Below are 26,738 nucleotides of genomic sequence, written 5' to 3' on the forward strand. Positions count from 1 at the left end.
TCTATGGATGTGGGGGAAAAAAATCCACACCAGCACAGAAGGAAAGACTGAGGGATGCAGAAAGTGTTTAATCAGTCTAAGGAGAGAAATGTCACTTCAAGCAGAAGCCCTGCGGGAGGTGAACAGCAGGAGCAAACAAGAATCTGTTCCCCTTTCCTATGTCCGCATTGCCATAGAGCTCTATCTCCCAGCCCAGAGTATTTTGGAGATGAACAGGTCACTCAGGGCTCATTTTAGGGAGTAACAACAAAGGTGTCTAAAGGGAAAAGAACAGAAAGGATATTAGATAGAAAGAGTGAATAATAAGGAGCATCAGTAGACTTTCTCTGTGTTGACAGAGAGCCAAAATGCTGCCTCCATATGTCTGACTTGCAGAGCAAAAACAGCAGCACATTTCTTCCTCTGTCCATTGCCATGTTCAGAATTCCTGGAAGTCCTTGTCTGCACCACCTTTAGCAGGGATTGCACCTTCTGCCACAGTAGCGGTTGGAAATGCAGGAGAGGTCAAGGCCCCCTGAGGTGATGGGCACACCCTCAGAGCTGAGCATAATACCAACAGCAGCAGAGGTGGAGGATCCGACAGCAGTGTTCTGTGGGAAGGAGCTGAGGATGGGTCCGGGCAGGGTCACCACCACGGGAGAGGGCTCAATGACTATGGTGGAGTTCTGGCACTGCCTGACACAGGGCTCATTGCAGCTGCTGGCCAGAGGAGTCGGGCCACAGGGCTGGCATGGCTGGCACTGGTTGCAGCAGGACATGTCTCAAGGATGGAAGTACACCTGGGAGAGGGGGCAGGGCAAAAAAAGAGCATGAGGACACATGAGGAGCAGCCTATCATCACACTATGAAGGAATCAAAGCACATGCAGTGGTGGGATATGAAGGCAGTTCAGGAATGTGCAAGGGATTTTTGCTCTCATCCTGACAGAGCCCAGTAAAATCCTCTGGGAGCTATACAAGCACTGCCTAGACCCTAGGTCACAAGTTACCTCCTTACAGTACCTCCTTACAGGCCCACCGTCCTCCCCTGACAAACATTCTCCCTAATTTCCTCTCTCATGATAAGTAGAGCCAGGCATGGAATAGAGTTTATAACAGCTGAAAGTTCCATTGAGCTCAGAGCTCTGTTTGGAGAACAAAGAGTACAAGAAGGGGTTTCACACTCACCTGGTTCCCAAGAAAGAGGACGTGAGAGAAGTGGATAAGGCAGCAAGGAGCTGGGCTGCATTTTATAATGGACCGAAGCTGCCCCATTTCCAGAGGCACAACTTGCAGTAGTGATTATTTTCTGACAAGCTCCTCTTGAATGTAAAACATCTCAACTAATGATATGACCTATGTATTGGTTACCTGAACTTTTCATATCCCGATTTATGTCATTCCCATTCCTCACAAATGGCATTTATGACATTGCCATTCCCATATTTTGAGTGGCTGGAATTAAAACCCAAGCATTTCCAGGCATCACAAGTCAGAGGGGGTAGAGCACTCCATTCACATACTGGAAGATTCCAGCAAAGGAAAATGATATCACTGAGGAGTAATTAGTAGGGTATTGGTGTGGAACAACTAAAGCCTGTGTGCTGAATTTATTCAAATGCCTGTGGGTACAGAGGTTTGCATGATTCCACATGTGCATGAGCAGATGAGTGGTTGTGTGACTTGTGTGGCCCACTTAGCAACAAGTGTTCTGGTCACATCAGGGGCTAATCAGGATCCCAGTAGGTAATGCAGAAAAGAGGACCTGGAAGGCATCTTCAGGTTCCACTGCCTGACCTCATTAGCATTATCCACAAGGAAATGCATATTCACGAAAGCATTATAGAAATGTCAGTCAACACAGACAGGTATGGGGCATCATCCACATCTTTAGGAAGCCTGTTCCAATGTTTGACCATCTTCACATTGAACTATTTTTATCCTAGTGATACCAGCTTTAGCAACATTGTTAAGCTTCCTAATGCTCATTGATGGATACTCTGGATTTTGCTGAGAAAACAGGAAGAATCTGTGCCCTTGTACCAACCAGATAACACTGATATACTGAAGTGCTTGTATCAAGTAGGCAAGGAAAGTTCTGCTTTGAATCATCTCGTTTTGTGTAAGCAAGGATTGTGTAACTGAGCATTGGTGAAGACAAGACTCAAGCAGTGAGGACACGGAGGAGTAGTACTGACTTCATCCAGAGGGCTGTGGGACCACTACCAGGAAAAGTCTGAACATGTGCGATGAGGCAGAACCCTACTTTAATGATTTTATGGGGAAGTATGGAATATCTATGTACTCTCTGGAAAAAAAGTTTGCGGATTTAACATATGTAATGAATATAAGTTGAGGATTTTTTTTGCAACACATGTGTGATAGGTGGAGCTTATCCTCCATGCATCCAGCACTGAAAATGAATACCTGCTTTCTAACACTCTAGTTTGAGTCTTAGTTTAATGAACAACTGATTTACAGTAACACTACTGCCTGGCCTGAACCTCTGCTGGTTCAGCTTTGTGCCATTCCTCCACGTCTTGTCAGCGGTTAACCAGGCAGAAAAACCGGCACCTCCCCCTCTGCTTTCCCTCTTCGGGAAGTTGTAGAGAGCAATGATGTCGACCCTAAGCCTTGTGTTTTCCAAACTGGATAACCCACGTGTCCTCAGGCTCTCCTCACAGGATATACCTTCCAGCCCCACTATCAGTTCTGCTGCCCTCCTCTGGCGATTTTAAACACCTTAACAAACTTGTTACGCTCTGGTGCCCAGAACTGAAAAACATGTTCCAGGTGAGGACAGGCCAAGTCTAAGCACGGTGAGCAAATGACCTTTTTTGAAGAGTAGCCCATTTAGTGTTCAGTGCGCTGTAAAATTGAGTTGGACTTCTTGGATGCAAGCGCACAGTGTCAGCTCTTGTTGAGCATAATGTCTGCCAGCACATCCAGAGCCCTTCAGGATGTCTGTGCTTCTCAGGTACTCAGCTGTACTTCAGGGGTGTCCCCACTCTATGACTGGACAATACAAAGCCAGGAAGGCATGGCATGTGGTGGCCATAGCATGCAGGCCGTAGAAAGAGGCAGTCGGGATGGCAGAGGCTGGAAGATGGTGACATCCTGGAACAAGGAAAATGCTCTTGTTTAGCCACAGACATGCAGCTACAGAAGAGTTACAGCCCCATTCATGTGTGCAAAAGTATGTGACTTTGTCACGGGTTACCTAGATTTACCTGTGCCCGTGACAGGGGGCAGCCACCGCGTAGGGCCCCTGCCCTGAAAAGGAAGGGAAAAGGGATATGGGAAAAAGAGAACAGCAGCGGCAATCTAAGGAGGAAATCTTATTTTACTAAATATGATATCAGAATGCAAGATAACACAATATAATACAGTATAATTGAGGATAGTAAATTGAACGAAACAGAGAGTCTCCAAAAACCGAGAGGCCTACTGTGAACTCTAGGCGACATGGCTGGAACACTTTCCACTCTCCGAGGGTCCGAGAGAGAGAGAGAACTCCAGCCTGGGAGTGAGATTATATATGTCCTCCTCTTGTGACTTATCTCTGGCAGCAAAGTCATCTGGGATATGTAGTTTTCTTCTGAGAGCTGAGTATTCAGGACATTGTTATTCCATAGAACTGGAGTATGAACTTTTTAATGATCCATACTGCACATGATGTTTTGATGTGGAATACTGACAGCAACATTACAAAACCATTACAGACTTATACAAGCATGCAGTCACATGGAGCTCCTCTTGGAGCCCCCCACTCCCTCCACCCCCCCAAATATCTGTATATATATATATATAATATATATATACAGATATATATAAGTATATATATAAGTATGTTCATATATATATATATATATATATATAAGTATGTTCATATATATATATATATATGTATGTACATATAAATATGCAGAGAGAAAAAGAGAAAAAGGGCAGGCTAACTGTGAGTAAACATGAGACATTGTTGCACACACAGGGATGCAGTCAGGAAGACCACAGCTCCACCTGGGATAAAAGCTTGCCAGGGAAGAATAGAGAAAAAATATGCACTGTGGCACCAACAAGATAGTTAAGGAGATTGTATGTGCGTTGGACCATGAGACAGAGGAAATAGGTCTAATAATGCTTCTTTTTTCCTACATTTTCATGGTAAGTTTTGAAAGTTGGATATACTTGTGTCCTTGAGATGATGTGTGATGAATCCAAGGATGTTAGATCGGGTAATGTCATTATGATGCAGCTCTGTCATCTCTCAGGGGTCGTGACAGCTGAAGGATGGCACTCGTATCAAGGAAACACCGAGAGAGGGAACTGCTGACCAACTGTACTTCATTCAATAATTCACCTACTATGAACCTTAGAGCAGATCATTTTAGAAATCATTACGACGCATCCAAAGGACAGCGAAGTGGTTCCGAGCAGCCGCGGGGCGGAGCTGGCGGCGGCGGCCGCGGGGAGGAGGCGCCGCGGGAGGAGCAGAGCCGGGTCTGGCGAGGGAATCGCGGCGCGGGCGGCGGAGCGGCGGGATGCGGCAGTGCTGGGCCGCGGGGCTGGCCGCGATGCTCCTGGGTACGCGGGGCTACCGCCGGTGGACCCGGACTGCGGGGGGAGGGGCTTCTTTCGGGCACGATTCGCATCTCTTTACTCCACGCCGAGATCGGTCCGATTGCCTCCAGCAGCTCAGCTCACCTTTCCCTCCTGTCTGGACTTTCTCACTGCTCTGCATTAAAAATCAATGCCCTCACTGCAGCTTACTGCACAGACTTTTGCTCTCACTTCCTTCTCCTGGTTTGGACTCTGATTCCGAACATCCCGGGTTTGTTTTTTTGTTTGTTTGTTTGTTTGTTTGTGTGTGTGTGTGTGTGTGTGTTTTGTGTGTGGTTTATTTCGTCCTCAGGCAACGTGTTAGTGAGATTTTCTGTCTTCTCAGAAACTGTTCCTCTCCTCTGTGAACAGTTCTCTATTTTTCGTCTGCATTACATTTCTGGGGTAGCCAAGGAATTTTCTGAGTTTCCGTCTTCTTTTCTTCTCGGCAGTGGCTGTGAGCAGAGCCCAGGTGCAGCAGGAGCCGTCAGCACATACCACCGAGGACACCGACATTAACATCACCTGCTCACACCCCAGTATAAAGGCCGAAAACTTCCACTGGTATCGTCAACTGCCGGACCGAGGCCCCGCATTCCTCATCAGCGCCGTTAAAGGCTCCAAGGAAGTGCCGGAGCCGGCGGGGCGGCTGCATGTATCGGAAGACCGCCGCTCCAGCGTCCTGTGGCTTGCCCGGCCCCGGCTCGGGGACGCGGCGATGTATTACTGCGCCGTGAACCCACGGGAAGCGAAGCCGGGGCTGCGGCCGGGCACGAACCTCTTTGGGCGTGGCGGGGGCAGAGTGCTTTCTGGGCCCGCAGGGGGCGCTGCCTGCAAGGCCGCCAAACCCCATCCTGACTAGAGTGCACCTTCCTGTGTTCTTGAGAGATTATGAGCGTGGCACCCATAGCAGTCACTGACTGAGGCCAATGTCAGTCAAACACACCTATGTTTAAGGTCAGCAAGATATCGTAACTGGCAATGCAATCTGTGTTGGGCACCACAGGGACCTCCACACAATTCTATTACATCGGCCATCCTCTCCCACTTCCCCTGTGCTGCATGGATGAGAGCAAGAGGAGCCCTATTTCTATGACCCAGCAGACTGGCCTCCTCTCATGGCCTTCAACACCATAGTTTCTGTTCTGTAACTGGAGGTGAGGTAGTGCTCTCACTTAACTGGACATTTGGAGGTAGTTGTGGGCAGAAACATTGCAGAGAAATGGCTGATAGTCTCTTGATCTGCCACAGGTCTCTAGAGACTTGTGGCACAACATCTATCTGTCTTCTTCAGCTGAAAGGACAATGCCCAAGACAACAGCCTCAGCAGTGTGTCACAACCTCCTGTCCTTTGGGAAATGGGAAAGGGTCAAAATGAATACTCATCTAATACACATCAAGATAAAAACCATACTCCCACTACACTTCTGGAGGCAATTAACTGTGGAAAGTAACATCAAACACTCAAATGAGATGCAGAAATATTTAATGAATTTTAAGAGAGGAAATAAATTTTTACAGAGCCTCGTAGCACACAAGAGCAGAAGAGAGAAAGAAATAAAATGGGGGATGCTGGAGGGTGGAAGGAAAAAGTAAATAATTTGAAAGGGATTGGAAGAAACATGAGCTATGATTTCAGAAAACCCAGGCTTGCCCCTTGCTCTCAGCAATTCCCAGAACAGCTGAGGATGGACAAGGACTCTGAAAGCAGTCTTGAAGATTCCTTCTTGATCCAGCACTATGTTTGCGGTTTCAAGAATTACTCCAGGATGAAAATTCCCTAGTGGCTTTATCAGGGCAGGCACCTTCTGCCACAGTAGCGGCTGCCAAAACCAGACAAGTCAAAGCCCCCTGAGGTGATGGGCACTCCCTCAGAGCTGAGGATGCTGCCAACAGCAGCAGAGGTGGAGGATCCCACAACAGTGTTCTGCGGGAAGGAGCTGAGGATGGGTCCGGGCAGGGTCACCACCACAGGAGAGGGCTCAATGACGATGGTGGAGTTCTGGCACTGCCTGACACAGGGCTCATTGCAGCTGCTGGCCAGAGGGGTCGGGCCACAAGGCCGGCATGGCACACACTGGGTGTAACAAGACATGTCTTGGGACTGGAGGTACACCTAGAAGAGAAGGATAGAAGAAGTAGAGAAACAGGATACATAAGGAACAGTCATTGTTGCCTCTCACAAAGGAGTCAAGGCAAATACTAGGGAAGGAGGAAAAGGCTTAGAAGGTCAGATGGTTACATTATGTCAAGTCCCGACAATGTGCTGTCTGACCCAGAGAGACTCTTTCTGTGCATCAATCTAAAGCCATGTAAGCTATGTCCCAAGCACTCTGAGCAGTGGTCATCTCCTCCGTGGTCTCCCACAGCACAGAGCTCAACTATCTGATAACATTTTATTGACGCAAGAGGAGGACAGAGGCCTTAACACTTACCTGCTTCCCAATGAGGAGAAGGCAAGAGAAGTGAGTGGCAGAGTTGGGAACTGTGCTGCCTTTTATATTGGTTCTTCATCGCTGCAGGTCCAGAGGTAAGGTTGATACAGGCCATAATTGTCTGACTAGCTAGCCTTGAATGCGAGCTATCCCTTCTCATTATATGGGCTGATTTTAGTTTCCTGCAGTGCTACCTTTTCATTTCCAGATTTCCACTGTGCCCACTGTTCCACTGTGAAGGTTTCTTTGAAGTGTTGTGATTATAGGCTCCAAGATTTATATGGCAGAATTACATGGGTGAGACCAATGCCTCAGCTCTAATGGTGATCAGGTCTGGAGGAGGCAGGTGAAGTCAGCCTGATACAGTGTATTGGGGCTGTCCTGGTTCTATGATTTTTGTTATCGGTGTTCCACATCATGACATCATCTGATTCACTGGGAGTAAGAGTGTTAATTCTGGAGTTCCATGGATTGTTGATAGTTCCGTTATTTGTCACCGAAGAGATGAATGAACTACAGCTCCCAGGAGACTTGACTGTTCCTTTTCCATTTTCTCTTCAGAAGATAAATCTGCCTGGCAGTCACAGGACAGTTTCCATAATACTGCATCAAAGAGGGTGCAAAAAATCAAAAACAGGTCAGTCCAGACTCGTTGTAGGTCTAACTAAAAGAGATCTTTGAGAAAAAGGGACAGTAACCAGAATGGATATTAAAAGTAAGTAGAAGAGTGTCATGGTAGACACCGGACATGTTGTCAGAGAAACCAGAGTAGACAGTACCTTTCAAATGCAACCATCCAACCCATCGCTTCTCCACTGAGTGCACCTTCTATCAAATCCACATCTCTCCATCTCTCCAGAGGATGGAAGTCCCCCTTCATGTTCCCACCTTATCCCCTGACAACAAACATTGCCTTTCTTGCTTGGCTACACGAGACTACCACAACAAAGGATCATATGGAGGTGAAGATTGGGAAGCAGACAGTTGTAAGGACTAAGAAGAGAGACATGATCACACTTTCATAGAACCCTGTCAGTGCAGGCAGCAACTAAGAGCTGACAGATATTGGTGCCTATTATCTATTGCTGAGGTACCAACAAAAACCTATCTGACTGTTCCATAGAGGGAGAGCAGCCAGCAGAATGCCTGGAAGTTTTCTGTTTCCTTCAGGTCTTCAGGGATAGTAGAAAGGAAAGAGAAATGAGATAGTAGAAGACAGGGAATGAGGTTGTAGCAATGTCTTCAGTGTGTCCTTGCTTCCTTGCTTTTAGAAGAGAGCACTGGACACTCAGTCTTTCTGACATGCATGGCCAGGATCTCAGTCCTCAGTTCATAGAATCATAGAATTACCCAGGTTGGCAAAGAACTTGAAGATCATCAAGTCCAACTGCAGCCTAACCATAGTGCCCTAACTCTAAAAACCCTCTGCTAAATCATATCCCTGAGCCCCACATCCAAACGGCTCTCGCAAACACATCCAGGGATGGCAATTCAACCACATCCCTGAGGAGCCTATTCCAGTACTTAACTACCCTTTCTGTAAAGAAGTTCTTCCTAATGTCCAACTTAAACTTGCCCTGGCGCAACTTGAGGCCATTTCCCCTCATCCTGTCACGTGTCACTAGTGAGAAGAGACTTGCCCCACTCTCACTGTAATAATCTTTCAGGTACTGCAAGACGGCAATAAGGTCTCCCCTCAGCCTCCTTTTCCCCAGACTAAACAGCCCTGCTTCCTTAGCCTCTCCTCGTAGGGCTTATTCTCACTTCGCGAGCCTCCTTGCCCTTCTCTGAACCTGCTCCAGTACCTCCATATCTTTCTTGTGCTGAGGTGCCCAAAACTGAACACAGTGCCCGAGGTGAGGCCTCACCAATGCCGAGTACAGGGGCTGGATGACTTCCCTAGTCCTGCTCACCACACCATTCCTGATCCAAACCAGGATGCCATTGGCCCTCTTGGCCACCTCTGCTGGCTCATATTCAGCCGACTGTCCATCAGCACACCAAGGTCCCTTTCTGTCTGGGAGCTTTCCAGCCACACCTCCCCAAGCCTGTAGGGTTGCCTGGGTTTGTTGTGACCAAAATGCAGGACCTGACATTTGGGCCTATTGAAACTCATGCCGTTAACCTTGGCCCACCGATCAGGTCTACCCGGGTCCCTCTGTAGTGCCCTTCTCCCATCAGGCAGATCAACTCTCCTTCCCAACTTAGTGTCATCTGTGAACTTACTGAGGGTGCACTCAATGCCCTCATCCAGATCATCAATAAAGATGTTAAACAGAAGAGGCCCAAGCACCGAGCCCTGGGGGACGCCGCTCATAACTGGCCACCAACTGGATCCCACTCCATTGACCAAAACTCTCTGGACACAGAGATCCAGCCAGATCTTCACCCAGCGGAGTGTTCGCCCATCCAAAACATGGGCAGCCAGCTTCTCTACTAGAATGTTATGGGGACAGTGTCAAAGGCCTTACTGAAGTCCATGTAGACCACATCGAAAGCCTTACCTACATCTACCAAGCGGGTCACCTTGTCATAGAATGAAACCAGGTTAGTCAGACAGGATCTACCATTCATAAACCAATGCTGACTAGGCCTGATCCCTTGGCTGACCTTCAGTTGATAAGCATAACTTACCGATTCTGAGTGGACCTGGAATAGACCCTCACTAGTGGTTTTAGCACAGTAGGCTTCCATCTGATGCAGTAGCACCTGGCAGTGCTGGAGAGTTCACTGTACCCAAAACTGAAGGAGACTCCATCACTGCTGAGCATGCTGCCAATAGCAGCAGACTTGGAGGTTCTCACAGCAGTTTTCTGCATGAAGGGGCTGTGGGTGTGGGCAGACTAGACCACTATCATGGGAGGGGTTACAGTTGTGACAGTGGAGTTCAGGCACTGCATCACTGCATCTTTTGACCAGCAGCATGAGTCCAGAAGTCCGGCATGGCAGGTACTGGGCATGGTGGATACTAATCATAACGGTACATAGATCAGGGCTGAAGCTGTACCTGGGAGAGATGGTGAGGAGAAAGCAGAGCACAGGGACATAAGAGGAGCAGTCCATGAAGCTCCAAGCAATGAACCATTTTAACTGGCAGGTAGAATCAAAGAATCACAGAAATGTAGGGGTTGGAAGGGACACGTGGGCATCATCTAGTCCATCTTCCATAGTAAAGCACATTGCCTAGGTCAGCCAGATCAGGGAAGCATTCAGTTGGGCTCTCAGTATCTCCCAAGAAGTGGATTACAAACCTCTATGGGCAGCTTATTCCAGTGCATTGCTCCTTCACGCTCATATGCAAGATGTTCTTTCCCATGTTTAAATGGATATTCCTGTGTATGAGTTTGTGCCTGTTACCGCACTGAGCACTACTGAAACGATCTTGGTCCCATACTCATGGTACTCATACCTTTACTTTTGATAATTATAAGCATTGATAAGAACTTATCTTAGACTCCACCAAGCTGAACAACACCTGATGTATCAGAGTTTCATTTGTAGGAAGATGCTTATGGCTGCATAATAATTAACAAAGAGGTAAAAGACTGTCTTCACTTTATCCAGATGGGATGTGAAAATGCTGGCCAGATGCAACAAGGCAGGTGTCTCTCTCAGTGGAAAATCCATCTCATCCAAGCCCCACAGAGGCCTTAGAATAGGAACTGGGAGAAGGGCTTCAGACTCATGTAGTTACTAGGAAGAAATAGGTGAAAGATGTTGATTAGAGGGTGAAGGAATCAAGCTGCCTTTAATGTAGACCCTGCACTTCCCCAGGCAAAGGCATAGTCTTCACAGAAGGGACAATTTTGAAAGGTGCTTGTGATGAATGGAAAACAGACAATGGCATGAGCTGTGTGGCTGCTTCTTTTAGTGCTGCTTGTTCATTTCTTAGATTATGCTACACCCATTCCCTCATGGAGGCTTCTTCTGAGTGTTCATCTCACTCCCAGGAACCAGTGTTGGACCAGTACTGTTTATTTTTCAATTAATACCCTCCATGACTGGACAAAGTGCTCTCTAAGCATGTGTGTAGAGGACCCCTGAATGGGAAGACCTGTCAGGACCTTATGAAACAGGATGAGAGAAAACAGGAGCCAATCAAGACGCATACAGAGACTGACAGTCAAGGGTTGCATGGAAATGATAGGAAGAAATAAATCTCACCCTTCACAACAGCTAATGAGGAATCAAGCAATCTCCAGGCAACCTCCAGGAAGACAAGCCTGGCCTTTGCAAGAGTTGCAGCTGTGAATCAGGACACGGAAAGGGATTGTTGTGAGACAGGGCTATAGAACTGCACCTTGGGACATACAGAGAAAGGGATGAACATGTGCAGTGGGATAGAGTGGCGTGCAGAAGGGACCCCTCAGATCTGGTTGAGCCACGTGTTTGATCCCAACAGATTGTTCTGTCCTCTTATGAATCATTTCTTAACGCTGCGCCATCTCACTCAGTCTTGTGCACACTGGATGGACAAATTGCTAGGGAGGGTGGCATGAGCGGTTTTGATGCCAAATGGTGGAGTCGGACTGGGGCTGAAGATGTCCCTGCCATGTGCTGTATGCTGCTACAAGAAGAGGGGTCCACGATTCTAATGGAACACGTGAAGGTCTTGAACCCCAACCAGATGTGGCAGGCACAGTTTTTATCCCCATTAACACCCGAGTGCACAGCCAATACTGAGGGAGATGTGGGGTTTACCACGTGCAGCTGGAGTCGAGGATGGATTGCCTGGATTCTTCCTAAAAGAGATTTTATGGTGTGGATATCTCCGTGATCCGGGCTTAGCTTTGCATACGGCTGATCCCGTCAGGGAATCTGTAACCGTGCCTCCTGGCTCCCTCTCAGACTCTCCTACGCATTCAAATCCTGGTGCTCCACATTCCCGGCCGTCGTCCCGGAGCCTCTGCCGGCTTTCCTCTGGCTCCTCGATCACCGACATCAGCACCACGGGCAGCAGCAGCCTGCAGGATCCGGGGCTCGGGGAGATCTCAGGTTGCCGCGTTTCCGGGCAGCAGCACACGACCCGTTTCCGCTGCCGGATTTCGGGATCTGCGTCAGCGCCTGGCACAGCGGGGGTAACAGTCCTCCGCCACTTCCCGCTTCCTGACCATTCCCGTCCGGTCCGTATTCTCTCCTGCCCCTCTCGCAGGGGACACTGCAAGCGGGAAGGTGGTTTCTTCTGTATTGCAGGAGCTTTCGCAGCTGTCCCTCAGCTCGCCGCCTACTCGGCCGTGCAGGGTTTCCTCTGCAGGAACACTAAGAGCCCAAACCCCGCTGCCCGAGCACAGGTGCCCAGCACTCGCAGCCCGGAGCAACCCCGAGTGACGCCAGCGGAGACAGGGAGGAGCAGGGCGGAGCGGCGGGATGCGGCTGTGCCGGGCGGGGCTGACCGCAGTACTCCTGGGTACGCGGGGCTTCCGCCGGCGGGGTCGGGGCCTCGCTCGCCTTTATCCGCCCCACTTCTTTCCGACCTCCTGCCCTTCTCTCCGCTGCATTCAGCCCGGTTGATTCCGGCGAGCTCAGCCCACCGTTCTCTCCCTTCCTCCCCACGTTCCTGACTATAGATATCCCTTCCCATACTGGTGCATCCTGCACGGCCTTTTCCCCTCAGCTGCTTTTGCTGCTGGTATGTGATATTTTTTGTTGGAGCAATGGATATTCTGAGATTGCATCTTCTTTTCTTCTCGGCAGTGGTTGTGAGCAGAGCCCAGGTGCAGCAAGAGCCGACGGCAGAGATCAGAGTGGGCACCAGCATCAACATCACCTGCTCACACCCCAACATACAGATCGGAGATTACATCCACTGGTACCGTCAGCTCCCGGGTCGAGGTCCCGCATTTCTTGTCAGCGCCATTAAAGGGTCGAAGGAGGTGCCGGACCCGGAGGGGAGGCTGTCGCTGTCGGAAGACCGTCGCTCCAGCGCCCTGTGGCTCTTCCAGCCCCGTTTCAGGGATGCGGGGGTGTATTACTGCGCCGTGGGCACACGGGAAGCGAAGCCGGGGCTGCGGCCGGGCACGAACCGCTTTGGGCGTGGTGGGGGCACATGTGCCGTCTTGACTCGCAGGGGGCGCTGCCGCTCCTCCAGCCGTGTTTGCCTCTCCCCTCCCGGCTGCGCACGAGTTGATACTGCTGTCACGGAACATGTCCCTCGTGCTGCTCTGCATCTCACGGAATTATGGGTTCCAATTGCACACCTTCTTGAGTGTTGAGTGTATATGCTGATGTCACAGGCACCTTCAGGGCAAGTTTAGGTTGGATATTAGGAAGAAAGGTTAAGTTACAGTTAAGTAGGCTTAATAGGCTCCCCAGGGAGGTGGTTGAATCGCCATCCCTGGATGTGTTTGAGAAAGCCGTTTAGATGTGGTGCTCAGGGATATGATTTAGCGGAGGGTTTTTAGAGTTAGGGTACTGGTTAGGCTGCGGTTGGACTTGATGATCTTCAAGGTCTTTTCCAATCTGGGTAATTCTATAATTCTATAATATATATAATATATATAATATAAGATAAAATAGTATAATAATATAATATAATAATAATAAATATATATTAATTATATATATTATAATATATATTAATTATATATGTTATATTATATTATATATATATATAATTCTATGTGATCACCTCAGTGGCACTGATTTGAGAGTATGAGACTGAGAGGATTCAGGGCCTGTGTCATCCTCTTCCAGAAGTCACTGATGTCTGTGTCTTGAGAGGAATGAAAAGTGTTGCAAGAGAACCTAACCTGGAATTCATCTTCCTTTAATCTCCTGGACAGCACAGTTTTTCCATGGGCAGTACAAAGAACACATGCTACATTGTGATTTGTGTGCTGTGCTGTGCACTGAGTGCTTTAAGGAACTGGTCTGAAACTCACTTGAGCTTTGCAGTCCCATGCAGATTGCTTCTTTGTTCTCTGTCTTTTGTCCAAATTCTCAGCAGGTTAGGCCTTTACAGAGTGGCCATTCTGTATAATGCATTTGTAATGTTATGCTGCTTCCTTCCCTAAGCTTCATGCAGAAATCTCCAAGCTGGGAGGAGCACAGGAGATGATGCACAGTTTTCTTGTAGTAATTCTTCCACATGAATGCTTTCTACATAACGAAAGACTCCCACTATGCCTCACCACGAGGCATCATCTGCAGTCCAGGTCTGCCCTTCATTCCTAGAAAATTTAGACCACTGTGAAAAGGATCATGTGGATGCTGATGTTGGGATCTGGGTAACATTAGTGACTCTGAAGAGGGAAATGAGTTTTCTTCCAAAGGGAGCTGTTGTCACAGGAGGCACCATTCCCTGCAGTGTTTGTAATGTGGAAAGCATCCCAGATAATCACACAGGCAGAGTGGCTGTTTCCACTTACACTGCCTTTTCATCTTCTGGATTCTGTTACACCCATGCCCTCATGGAAGCTGCTTCTGAGTGTTAGGAATTAGAGGCCCCAGGATTTCTAGAACATGTATGAGACAGAAGAGAAAGAATATGGAACAAGAAAAATTCTATATTTCATAGTCTGTAATTTGTAGCTCTCTTCCAGAAGGGATCATGAAGAATGCCTGTATGAATGCCTGGAGGAGGATGGACAAATCTTTCTATACCTGTGCCTGTGGAAGAAGTGAGAGAGAGACAGGACATGAAGAGAGACTGATCTCAGCAGTGATCATCAGAGGCCATGAGAAGATCACATAAGCCAGGAAAAGAGATCCTGGTTGAAGTTTGCTGCTGGTCTTATTGACCTATAAAAACTCCCTCTGACGTCATTGTCTGAAAGCACAGATCCATGGCAAAGGAGAACAGGACTTCCATGATTGAATGCATTCTCTTGGGCTAAACAGACCATCCTGGGTGTCACATGGTCCTGTTTGTCATTATCTACTCCATGTCTTTCCTAATCCTGGCCTGACCTTTGCCACAACAGTATCTGTGGATCTCAACATTGTCCTGTTGCCATGCTACAGACAGGGTATAAGGAATATCACAGTCGGTTTCTACTGGGATGATGGGGCTCTTCTTGGGCTGGCCTGCAGGGATACAGTCAGACTTTACCATGGGCATTATGGTTCCTGTCATTATCATCATCCTCATGCTATGCCTTGCATGATAGTTACCTACATCTGCATCACCTCCAGAATTCTCTCTATTCCCTCAGATTTCACTTACCAGAAGGCAATCTTCACTGTCCCTCCTGTCCCAGCACAGTTCCCTGTGTATCAGAGGCCTAGTCCAGATCCAACCAAAACCTACCAGGAAACTCCATCCCTTGAATATCCTGGACCTTCAAGGAGCCTGGAAGGGCAGGATGAGTGCAGTATGTTGGGCCATAGAGACATAGACCTGCAACAGAGCAAGGGGAAGTCCGTGTTGTGTAGAGACTACTAGACAGGAACTAGGCCAGTAGCTATTCTTTATTGTTACACTGGGCTTTGGACATTGGTAGCACGGGGAGAGGAGCCGAGGCTGCAGCCGGTTAAGTACCACTATGGGCTTGACGGGGGCACAATGCTGACCAGGCCCGCATGGGACGCTGCCTGCACGGCCACCAAACTCCATCCTGACCAGCATGCACTTCCCTGAGTTCTCGAGAGAAGTGAACACCGCACAGGCGGCAGTGATTCGTTGAGGCCAATGTGAGTCATACACACCTATGCTCACCTAGGTGAGCAAGATGGCATAAATGACAATACAAGCTCATGTGCACCATGAAGATGTCCTCACGGTTCTACTACATCTGCTATCCTCTCTTTCCTCCTTCTGTGCCACATTGATGATAGCAGGAGGAACCCTGTTTCTATGAGCCAGCAGAATGGCTTGCACCCATGGCCTCCCACACAGCAGTTGGAAGAAAAATCAAAAGCTCAAATGGGATGCAGAAATCTTTAATGAATATATTTAGAGGAAAATGAGATAACACAGGGCAGGGACTTCACAGTGCAGGATTCACTCATTCCCATGATTGAGCTCCTGCAAAGCTAGTGCCTGCCTTTTTGAAAGGGAAGGGATGATCCTTAGGAGCCACATAGGAGCAGAGGTGAAAGGTAAAAATATAAGAAAAAGAAAACAGAGATAAAGGCTTAGGTACAGGCAAAAAAGAGACATGAGCCATGTTTTCAGGAACCCAGGATTGCCCCTTCCTGCCAGCAGTTCCTAAGGTATTGGAGCATGGTTTGGAATTCTGAAAGCTGTGGCTTGAATATTCCTTCTTGATCCAGCACCATGTTTCTGGTTTATGGATAAATTTCTCCAGGATCACAGTCAGTGGCTTTAACAGGGAGGGTACCTTCTGCCACAGTAGCGACTGCCAAAGACGGACAAGTCAAAGCCCCCTGAGGTGATGGGCACACCCTCAGAACTGAGGATGCTGCCAACAGCAGCAGAGGTGGAGGATCCCACAACAGTGTTCTGCGGGAAGGAGCTGAGGATGGGTCCGGGCAGGGTCACCACCACAGGAGAGGGCTCAATGGCAACATTGGAACTCTGGCACTGCCTGACACAGGGCTCATTGCAGCTGCTGGCCAGAGGAGTCGGGCCACAGGGCTGGCATGGCACACACTGGGTGTAGCAAGACATGTCTTAGGACTGCAGGTATACCTAGGAAAGAGGAAGAGAAGGAAGTAGAGCATGAGGGTATGTGAGGAACAGCCTGGGTAGTCTCTCACAAAGGAGCCAGGGCAACTACTAAGGGTGGAAGAGAAGACTGACAAAGAAAGTCAGATGGCTTCATTATGTCAAGTCCCAACAATGAGATGTCTAACCCAGACAGACTCTCTGAGTGTATCAGTCTAAAGCCATGTAAGCTGTGTCCCAAGCACTCTCTGAGCAGACGTCATCTCCACCATGTTCTCCCATAGCATAGAACTCAACTATCTCATAACGTTTCTATTCAGGCAAGAGGAGAAGAGAGGGCTTCACACTTACCTGGTTCCCAGTGAGGAGAAGGCAAGATAGGTGGATGGCAAAGTATGGAACTGGGCTGCCTTTTATACTGGTCCTTCATCGCTGCAGGTCCAGAGGTCCGGTTGATGCAGGCCATAATTTTCTGACCAGCTAACCTTAAATGCAAACTGTCCTTTCTCATTATATGGGCTGGTTTTTTATTTCCTGCAGTGCTTCATTTCCAGATCTATGATGAGCCAATGCTCTAATGAAGGTTTCTTTGAAGTGCCGTCCACAAACAAGACCCTGCACTGCCCCAGGCCCAGGTGTTACCTACATGGAAGTGACAATTTTCTAAGGTGCACGTGATGAATGGAAAACAGCACCTGATGAATGGAAAACAGCCAATGGCATGAGCTGTGTGGCTCCTTCCCTTAATGCTGCTTGTTCATTTCCTGGATTATGCCACACCCATTCCCTCATGGAGGCTTCTTCTGAGTGCTCAGATTGAGAGGCCTCAGTGTTTGTGGACCAGAACTGAATCAGTGATGGCAGAGGACTCATGGATCCCGCTCAGTCAAGTGATGCTGTCTGTGGCAAACCTGCATATGCATTTGCTGTGTCTTCCTCTTTTTCTACATTCCATCTTGCTCCAGTGGGCTCATGTGATTGGATGCTATGGCATGTGGCCTGGACTGATGGGTTTCAATTCTTTCTCATCATGTCTTCCTCTGGATAAGTTGCATTACCTCTTTGGAGCCCTTTCACTGAGCCATCCCTGCACATCTGCAAATTGTGCTGGCAGCTCATCTGGAGCCCTGTCCTGCTCAGAGCACTGCAGCTTTGCCCTGCCAGAAAGGTCCCCAGTGTCTCTTCAGTCAGCTCCCCATAGCCTCAGCCCATGCCTCTCCAGCTTTGTGTCTGCTTGAGCATGAGTGATGAGCGTATGCATGTACCTAAATTGTGCGTGCACTTTTGTTTCCATGTGTGCCTGCTCTTTTGTGAGTGCATTGATGTAGCCTTTATTTTCAGAGGGCTGTTTGCCAGCGAATGCAGTAATTGGCAGAGAAGGGAATTCCTAGAGAGACCAGTAGGAGGGATGTGATCACACTGCATCTGATGGCAATGGCTTTAACAAATCAGCAGTGAACCAGAAAATGTTGAGCCATGACAAAACAGAGCAGGAGATCAGTGATCAAGTTGATTCTTCTGGGATTTAACAGACCACCCCAGGTGGCTCATGGTCCTGTTTATCATTATCTTTCCCATGCCTCTCCTAATCTTGATGAGAATGACTTCTCCTTTGTCAGTGTGGGAAGTGAAAGGCAGCTGAGGATCCCACTCTATGTCTTCCTTAGCAAGTTCATCTTCATGGAGATCTGGTATAACATTGTTCCCAAAAGTGGAGAATTTCTTTTGTCAAATGGGAGAATTGTCAGTGTTTCCAGGTGAAATGCACAGTCATCTAGGAATCTGGAATGTCTAGTCTTCTCAGTGTTGCTCTTTGCTTTACATATACATATATATATTGTGTATTGCCAGAAATATCATTGTCCATTTCGCCTGTAGTTCTGGGTCAGTTTGTAGCATGGTCTTTGGGACAGGAACTTGATTTTTCTCATCCTCATTTTACAAAATGCTCTGCTTTTCATCATACGTTCTGACATCTCCATTGTCTTTATAGTTCCCTCTCCTTTTACTCATCAGAAGGCATTTTTCACTTGTGCTTCCATCACAACATGATTCCCATTTTTTAGTACGTTTATTGAAAGAGACAAAAAACAAGCTGTTATAAATGAGACCAGACTCAAGAGGATTATGGTTTAGCTTTCCTTAAGCCTGTGTGGAGAAAGGTGATGGAGTCACAGACTTTTGTGTGTTTGATCTTCCTCAGAGTATGCTATGATTCCCTGATTCCCTGCATTTCACAGGTGATGAGATGATCTGTGGACACTGTGGCTTTTTAACAAAAAGAGTACCAGGAGTGGCCTGTCTGAAGGTGTGAGTGCAGGTTTTGAGGTGGAAAACGGCAAGAAAGTCAAGGCACAGGGAACATGTTGATTCTCTCATCTTGGGGACAACCAGGTCAAGAAAGGCACTGTGCTGAAGAGTGCTGGGATTGCAGCACGCTCACATGCAACACTGTTGAAATCCAGCCCTGCCATCATTTTCCATATTCAACCCCACCAGATACCCTCCAGCAGCAGCCCTTCTGCACTGTTGAGGCTTGGCTGAAGTTCAAAAGATCTGGTTGCAGGCACACATAGCCCGGGGAATGCAGGGAAATTCCAGTATCAATTTACATCACCCCACATGGAGAAAAGCACACTTGCTATCCTTTGGAAATCATTCAATTGAAAAAACCTGCCTAGACAAAATGGTTTGGCAGTTGCCAAATTTAAGCTTTCCTTTGAATACATTACTTGTACTTGTTTTTATCATCCAGAGAGAACCACTGCTATGTCCAGTTATCTTTTCCCACTGCTGCTGGATTTAGTAGAAGGCACTCCTCTTCCACAGAAGCAGGGAAGGACACACTAAAGGATACAGCGTATGTTCAGTGAGTCTGAAGAAGGAAATAAAATGACTCAAAGAGTGGCCTTTGAGTATGGGATGCAGCAGGAAAAAACAAGATTCATTCCTACAGCAGTGTTGCCACAGGGCCCTCACTTCCTGGCCAAGAAGTGTAGAGGGGAAAGGAGGTCGCTTCAAGCTGGTTTTGAGGGGTTCTAACAGAGATCACTGAGGAGAAAAGACAGCAATAATATTTTCTGAGAAGCTCCACTTCAGTCCCTAACATTGCAGATATAGGCCTCATGTTGTTTTCCTATGCTGTTCTATTTCATCTGTGGCTTTATGCTATGTTCAGTCCTTGCTGAAGGCAACTTAGGAGTGGCTAGAAGGGAGACTCAAGTATTTCTGGGCAATACAAATCCATTTGGACTGAAGATTCAGCCCTTGTGCTGGAAGAATCCTGCAAAGGCAAATGGTGTCATGCTGAATCACTCCTTGGAGGCATTCTGGCAAGTGGCACAGCTCTGGGCTGTGACCTTATTCCACCTCAAACTGTTCCCAGGACAATCCTTCTGGCCTCTTTTGCCTCTTTCTTTTCTGCCCCAGAGATCAAAGTAGGCTCAGAGTAGTGCACAGCAGTGTAAGATCCTTTCCCGATCCTCAGAGAAAGGCACACTAATACAGTGTGAAATTAAGTGTTGGATTTATTAAGACAGAGTAGGAAGAGGCCTAGAGACAACAAACACATCCCAACTTTCTTCTGGTACTGGAACCTCATCTTTCTTCAGTTTCAGGCAGAGCCAGTGAATTTATCAAAGTCACACTGCACAGAACCTGTCCACACAGAGCTCAATCTTTTCCTTCTATGATGGAACTCTGTTTCTGCCATTATACCCTCCGGCACACGGAACACAGCCTGGCATGGTGCATTCTGTCTGATTCCATTCCTGCATTCTGTCAGGGATAAGGGAAGGGCTTCTCAATTCCAAAATGCAAGGCCCAACAGAGAAGACTTTTCTAGTCATGGTCAACACCTTCAACATCTTCAACATCTGCAGCAAGGCTCCCACTACACTTCCTTCTCTTCACTGACTCTCTGAGAAACTAAATGGAAAGCAATGAAATACTGAATGTTTGCCTTTCCTCCATTCCCAGGGGTAAGGCTTGTCTTCAGGCCTCCCAGTTCCCTGAATTTCTTCACAGAATTTTGGAGAGTGGAACACTATTCCCTATAAGGGAGAAATCCTTATGGAAAACTTGTTCCAGTTGAACATACTAGTGTCCATGAGATGAGGTGGGATGCATCCAGGGGTGTTTGGTTGGGTGATGCCATTTTTAGGCTGCTCTCTGTCACCTCTCAATGGCTGCCCTAGCTAGGAAAATAAAAGCACAAAACAAAACGTAACAAAAAACAGGGATCGCATCCATCTTCAGAGGGGAAAGAAAGAGGACGCAGGCAACAACATGTCAACTGTATTACCTTCATTCCCTCCCACAGTGCTTCTGAGGAAATATATCCAGGTGCCATTGCTAAAAGCACAAAACACAACACAGAAATAAGCACCAGCTAGCATGTTTGTGCAGAGGGCAAATAATGTCTAAGTGACATCAGTTCATTTTGTACACTACTCAGGAGACAGTGAAAAAATCAAGGATGCTGAATGTTATATGCCTATATTTTGGCATGAAATCACTGCCTGTTGTATAGTCCTCACACAAAAATAGGTGAGTTATGACTTGAGTTAATGCATAATGTAGTTGGAAAACTAGATGATCTGCTGGGTTCTAACTGTTGCGACTGCTACTCAGAGTACAGCTGGGGAGAGGAATCTATTAAGGGGTTTCTCAGGGATGAGTGCTGGACCAGTAGTCATTGATTTTCCATTAATGCTCTACATGACTGGAAGAAGTGCCTTATAAGCATATATACACACACATACATACACATAGGATATATGGAGTGTCCCGTCTCACTAGCAGAACAGAGGTCGAAAAGCAGAAGTCAAAGCCTGTTGCTCCACATTCCCAGCCGCCCGTCCCGGTGACACTGCCGGTCTTTCTGGGGATCGTCGAGCAGCGACATCAGCACCACGGGCAGCAGCAGCCTGCGGAACCCGGAGCTCGGGGAGCTCTCGGGGTGCCGCCTTCCCGGGCAGCAGCACACGAACCATTCCCGCAGCTCCGAGCAAAGACGGGCCACAAAGGCTCAGAAGCGTCGCGCTCCCCGAGCCGTCCCATGCCTCTGAGCTCTCGGCTGCCCTTCTCGCTGGGGACGCTGTAGGCGAGCAGGTGCTTCCTCCTGTACCGAAGGAGCTTTCGCAGCCTTTCCTCAGCTCTCCGCCTACACCGCAGTGCCCGGCCTACGCTGCAGGACATGCAGAGCCCAAAACCTGCTACCAACAGGAGCCCAACACTCGCAGCTCGGAGCAACCGCGAGTGACGCCGGCGCAGGGCGCAGCCCCAGGGCGGAGCTGGCGGCGGCGGAGGGGAAGATGCGCCGCGGGCCGAGCTGAGCAGGGGCTGGCAGGGCAGCGCGGAGCGGGCGGCGGAGCGGCGGGATGCGGCAGTGCCGGGCCGCGGGGCTGGCCGCGGTGCTCCTTGGTGCGCGGGGCTGCTGGGATGTTCTTTCCAACATGATGACCTCTCTTTCCTCCCGGCTGCATTCAGACCGTCTGTTTTCGTAGAGCTCAGCCCTCCTTTTCCACCTGTCTACTCTTTCTCCCTGCGCTTCTTAAAAAATAATCCCTCCCCACACTGCTGCTTCCCGCACCGACTTTTGCTCTCACCCCTTGCTCTTTCTGGTTTGGAACCTCTTTAAAAACAACCCAGCTTTTTTTTTTTTTTTTTTTTTTTTTTTTTTTTTTTTTTTTTCCCCGCAGACAACAAGTTAGTGAGATTTTCCGTCTACTCAGAAAATGTTCATCTCTGTGAACATTTTATTTTCTCTTCACCACAACATATCTTTTCCATTGAAGGCATTTCCTGACCTTGATGTTTATTTTCTTTTCAGGATTGACTGCGTGCAGAGCCCAGGTGCAGCAGGAGCCTTCAGTAGAGACCAGCGAGGGCACCGGCATCAACATCACCTGCTCACACCCCAGCATACAAGCCAGATACATCCACTGGTACCGACAGCTCCCGGGTCGAGGCCCCGCATTCCTCGTCAGCGCTGTTACAGGCTCCAAGGAAGTGCCGGACCCGTTGGGGCGGCTGTCGGTGTCGGCGGACCGCCGCTCCAGCGCCCTGTGGCTCTCCTGGCCCCGACTCGGGGATGCGGCGGTGTATTACTGCGCCGTGGACCCACAGGAAGCGAAGCCGGGGCTGCGGCCGGGCACGAACCGCTTTGTGCATGGCGGGGGCACAGTGCCGTCCGTGCCCGCAGGGGGCGATGCAGCACCTCCGGCTGGGGCCTCCCGAGCTGACATTGCTGACATGGAACATGTCCCTTGCACTACTCGGCATCCTCCGGTGTAAGCTGCACACCTTCATGAATACGGCATGTCGAGGTTGCAGACAAATTCGAGCGGTCCCCACAGTGGCTAAGGTTTAAAATCAGCAGACGGGGTGACAGGATTTGGGGTCCCTGCAGGTGAGGTGTAGATTCAGTAGAGGCTACTGTAAGGTGTGTTGGTTGTGAGGGCTACTGGTTCATGCTGGCTGTGAGTCAAGTCCCTTCTCAGTTCCAAGGGAAGTAAAATTAAAAGGGACAGTGATAAAGCATAGAGTAACCCAAAAATGTAAGCATAAGGGAGACAAGGAGGGAGACCACTGCTGCCATTAGGGAACCACTGCTGTTAGATTAGAAGTGAGTGACAAGTGACAAGATGAAAGGAAAGATGGGGAATGCTCTTGAGGGACTTGTGGGGCTATTCACGCATATTAAGGAATGTTTAGGGACAGGTCAAGGGTGTCACAAAGGAAGGAAAAACAAGATGCACTGCACAGGAAGGAGAACAAAAATTTCCAATCAGTACACCTTCAGGGATAAGACCTATGCCTGACCACCATAGTACATCCTGTCTTCTTCTTAATTCCTGACTTGTCTGTGATGTGTTGAAACTGTGCTCTCTTTCTTCTGTGGGAGTGCACCAAGGTCTAAGCTAGTAGATGCAGAGACTGCTCTGCAGTAGAGATCTGGCTGCCAGAGACCAAAACCAGATCCAAAGCACATCAGGAGTAAATCAGTGACTGGGAAGAAAGAGTATTAAAGTCTGGGACAGAGTTGGGTAAGGAATAACAAAGCCTGGGAGTGGAGGTTTGGCAGGCTGAGGTCCCATTTGATGTCTGAGGGATTAGCACGAGTGGGGGGGATGTGTGTGAGAGGAGTGGGTAACTGCACTCATCTGATGGCCAGTGAACAACAGAATGGCCTATCCTAGGCAAAGGAGGAGAGCCACATGAAGTGCAGGATAAGGCTCCAGGCAGGGGTATTGCATGTGGCTGTGTGATTGTGGGAGTCCTTGAGAAGCCAGTGGATGAAGGTGTGTGATTCCACTGGGGAACTGCAATGCTTGTCAGCCAGAGAGGAGGAATAGGGCTTTTCTCTGTTCTTAAGGATTATAAGAGAAATGGTGGTGTTACCTGTGGGTGTTCCTAGTAGCAGTGAGCACCCTGCCTGTGGAGCCAGCAGAGTCATTTCCGGCAGCTCTGTCATCTTGGGCTGGGAGGTGGTTTTCTGCCTCTTTCTCACTCAGCAAACAGGAGGGTCGGTCTCAGCATGCACTGCAGCTATCTCGTCCTCACTGCCTTCCTGGGACAACTGCTGGGTAAGTGCTGGCTTTTAATCAAGGCATCCAGCTTCTCCCCAGGAAGCGCTCACCAGCCTCACCGGGTCTTTGTGGCAAACAGCTCCTGAGTAATAATAAACCTTGGGCAAATGTTGATGAACAATTGTGGTTTTGCACCAGTACTCTCTTGATTCTGCTGCTGTTGGAAATGTTGAGGGAAGATAAATAAGAGAGACCTCAGGACCTCTCCTGCTTTTCTCTTCTCTTTTTCTCTTTTTCTTCCTTTCTGTACTGACCCACCTCCTGCCACCCACAGAGAACACAGCCATCCCCTTAGTCCCACATTTCAGCCTTTCCAGCAGAAATAAGCAGATCCTGTCAAAGTCACAAGAGTGGCATTGAACATTTAATCCCATGAGCATTAAGTGGATGTTGCTTGGTGCATACTGACCATGGCTTTCTGTGTTCTCTTGGATTCCAACGTAGCCAGAGATCACACTTGTCAATCCTCGGCTCATCTTTGTATACAATAAGGGACTTAGGAGGTCTCCAAGAGGATGGGGATGAGGAAGCAGGATGCATCATTTCCCAGTAGCTCCATGGGACATTCAACCTGCAGAGCAAGGACAGGTTGCTCCCTGTTCCTCTCAGCAGAGGCACAGCACAGCATCTACTTTGCCTTACAAGCTCAGAGCTCTTCCAATACCATCTTGCTGTGTCGAGGCCTTAACACCTTTCTGCCTTCTCTCCCATTGTTTTGTATCCACTCAGTTTTGGCACACTGGAACCTTCCCTGCTCACCTTCACTTTCTTCTTCCAGATGCCGTGGGGCAGACCATTGTCACCCAGCAAGAAGGACAAGTCACAGTGGAGGAGGGAAACACCTTCCAGACCTCCTGCACATACCAGACCTCCAACTTTGATGCCTTTCTTTGGTACCAGCAGAAGAAAGGCCAAGCCCCACAGCTGGTCACATATCAGCCAGCAACAGGCCCCAAGCACAACGGCCGTTTCACCACGTGGCTGAACACCACCGCGAAATACAGCCTCCTGCAGCTGGCAGAAGTCAAGCTCTTTGACAACGCCTTGTACCTCTGTGCTGTGCAGGACACCCTGGGGCAGGGAGCTTCCTTGGCCGTACAACAACCCCGGGGAGGGAGGTGCCATTTCTGTGCAAGGCGGAGCTCTGAGGAAGGGGCCCTCAGCTCTCCCCTGGCAGTGCTGCTTCCCCTGTGCACACAGAGATCTGCAGGTCAGCATCTTCTTCCAGAAGGGACAGGTGTCTGTGTCTTTTGAGTAATGAGAAGTGATGAAAGAGACCCTGACTTGGAACTGCTCATCCTTTATCCACCTGGACTACAGAGTTTTTCCATGGGCTGTGCAGAGAACACATGCTGCATCGTTATTTGTGTGCTTTGCTGTGCACTGAGGGTTTTAAGCAGCTGGTCTGAAACCCACCCATGAAGATTGCTTCTTTGTTCTCTCACTTTTGGCCAAAGTCCCTGCTGGGTGGACATTCCCAGAATGTCCCTTTCTAGAGAGCAAAATGTTGCTGATATGCTACTTCAGCAAGAACTTCTTTCTCTAAGCTCCATCTGGAAATGCCAGTGTTGGGAGGAGCACAGGAGATGATGCACGATTTCTACTTGTAGTCCCTCAACATGAATGCTTTCCACATGATGAAGGACACCCATGAGGCCTCACATTATCATGGGCAGTCCAGGGCTGCCCTTCATTCCTAGCAAATTCAGACCACCATGTAAAAGGATCACATGGAGGCTGAGGTTGAGATGCAGGTAACATGAATGACTCTGAAGAGGGAAATGAGTATTCTTCCAAAGGGTGTTGCTGTCATGGTTTGACTCACACTTCGGGTACTCTTGTCTCACTAATTTTGTTTGACTTGGTTAGATTTAGTCAATTCTGGTTAAAAATATCTGCTAACTCTCTGCCTTCCCCACTCTCCCAGGGCACAGGGCCCATGGCTGGCCAGTTCACCCAGTGAAGAGTTGTTGACCCTTCCATTGTTTTTCCTTTGCTCCTTTGTCTCTCCTTATCTCCTTTTCTTCTTTTTTTCTTTTTCGCAGAGCCTGTGCCCCTCTGTCATGGACTTACATCTAGGGAAAACCCCATGCAGGGTGTCATAATCTCCTATTCATCTGGGAATGGAGAAGGGTCACAATAAACACTCCTCTAATATATACCAAGAGCAAAGCCATGTTTTCTGGGCAGTTCTAGAAGCCATGCAAGGAGGAAAGAAAAATCAAAAGCTCAAATGAGATGCAGAAATCTTTAATGAATATATTTAGAGGAAAATGAGATCACACTGGGCAGGGGCTTCACAGTGCTGGATTCTCTCTGTCTCATGTTTGAGTTCCTGCAAAGCTAGTGCCCGCCTTTTTGGAAGTGAAGAGATGGTTCTATGGAGCCATATAGGAGCAGAATGGAAGGGAAAAATAATATATAAAAAGAGAAAAAGGAGTGAAGGTGTTAGAATGAGGCAAAAAAAAAGAGGCATGAGCTATGTTTTCAGAAAGCCCAGGACTGCCTCCTCCTCTCAGCATTTCCTAAGGTAGCTGAGTATGTTCCGGTATTCTGAAAGTAGTGG

General features: G+C 48.5%; 1 long non-coding RNA gene, 1 pseudogene and 2 gene segments (V, D, J or C); 2 read left to right on the forward strand and 2 right to left on the reverse strand.

Moving 5' to 3' along the window:
* Window positions 1-452: 452 nt before the first annotated feature.
* On the reverse strand, window positions 453-1,805 carry LOC140262180 (feather keratin Cos1-1/Cos1-3/Cos2-1-like; annotated as a pseudogene).
* Window positions 1,806-4,465: 2,660 nt separating this feature from the next.
* Window positions 4,466-5,439, forward strand: LOC140262181 (T cell receptor alpha variable 4-like). The segment is given in 2 exon segments: window positions 4,466-4,562; window positions 5,030-5,439. Coding segments are annotated over 2 exon segments (453 nt in total).
* A 15,170-nt stretch (window positions 5,440-20,609) lies between these two features.
* LOC140262208 (uncharacterized) lies at window positions 20,610-21,658 on the reverse strand. The gene is made up of 3 exons (XR_011905820.1): window positions 21,348-21,658; window positions 20,884-20,933; window positions 20,610-20,776 (listed from the first exon to the last, which is right to left on the reverse strand). It is a non-coding gene; the product is annotated as an uncharacterized lncRNA (long non-coding RNA).
* Window positions 21,659-21,961: 303 nt separating this feature from the next.
* On the forward strand, window positions 21,962-22,877 carry LOC140262182 (T cell receptor alpha variable 26-2-like). The segment is given in 2 exon segments: window positions 21,962-22,004; window positions 22,414-22,877. Coding segments are annotated over 2 exon segments (507 nt in total).
* The last annotated feature ends 3,861 nt before the right edge of the window (window positions 22,878-26,738 follow it).

This window comes from Excalfactoria chinensis, chromosome 24 (genome assembly GCF_039878825.1).
Source record: "Excalfactoria chinensis isolate bCotChi1 chromosome 24, bCotChi1.hap2, whole genome shotgun sequence".
In the NCBI taxonomy this organism is placed as follows: domain Eukaryota; kingdom Metazoa; phylum Chordata; class Aves; order Galliformes; family Phasianidae; genus Excalfactoria; species Excalfactoria chinensis.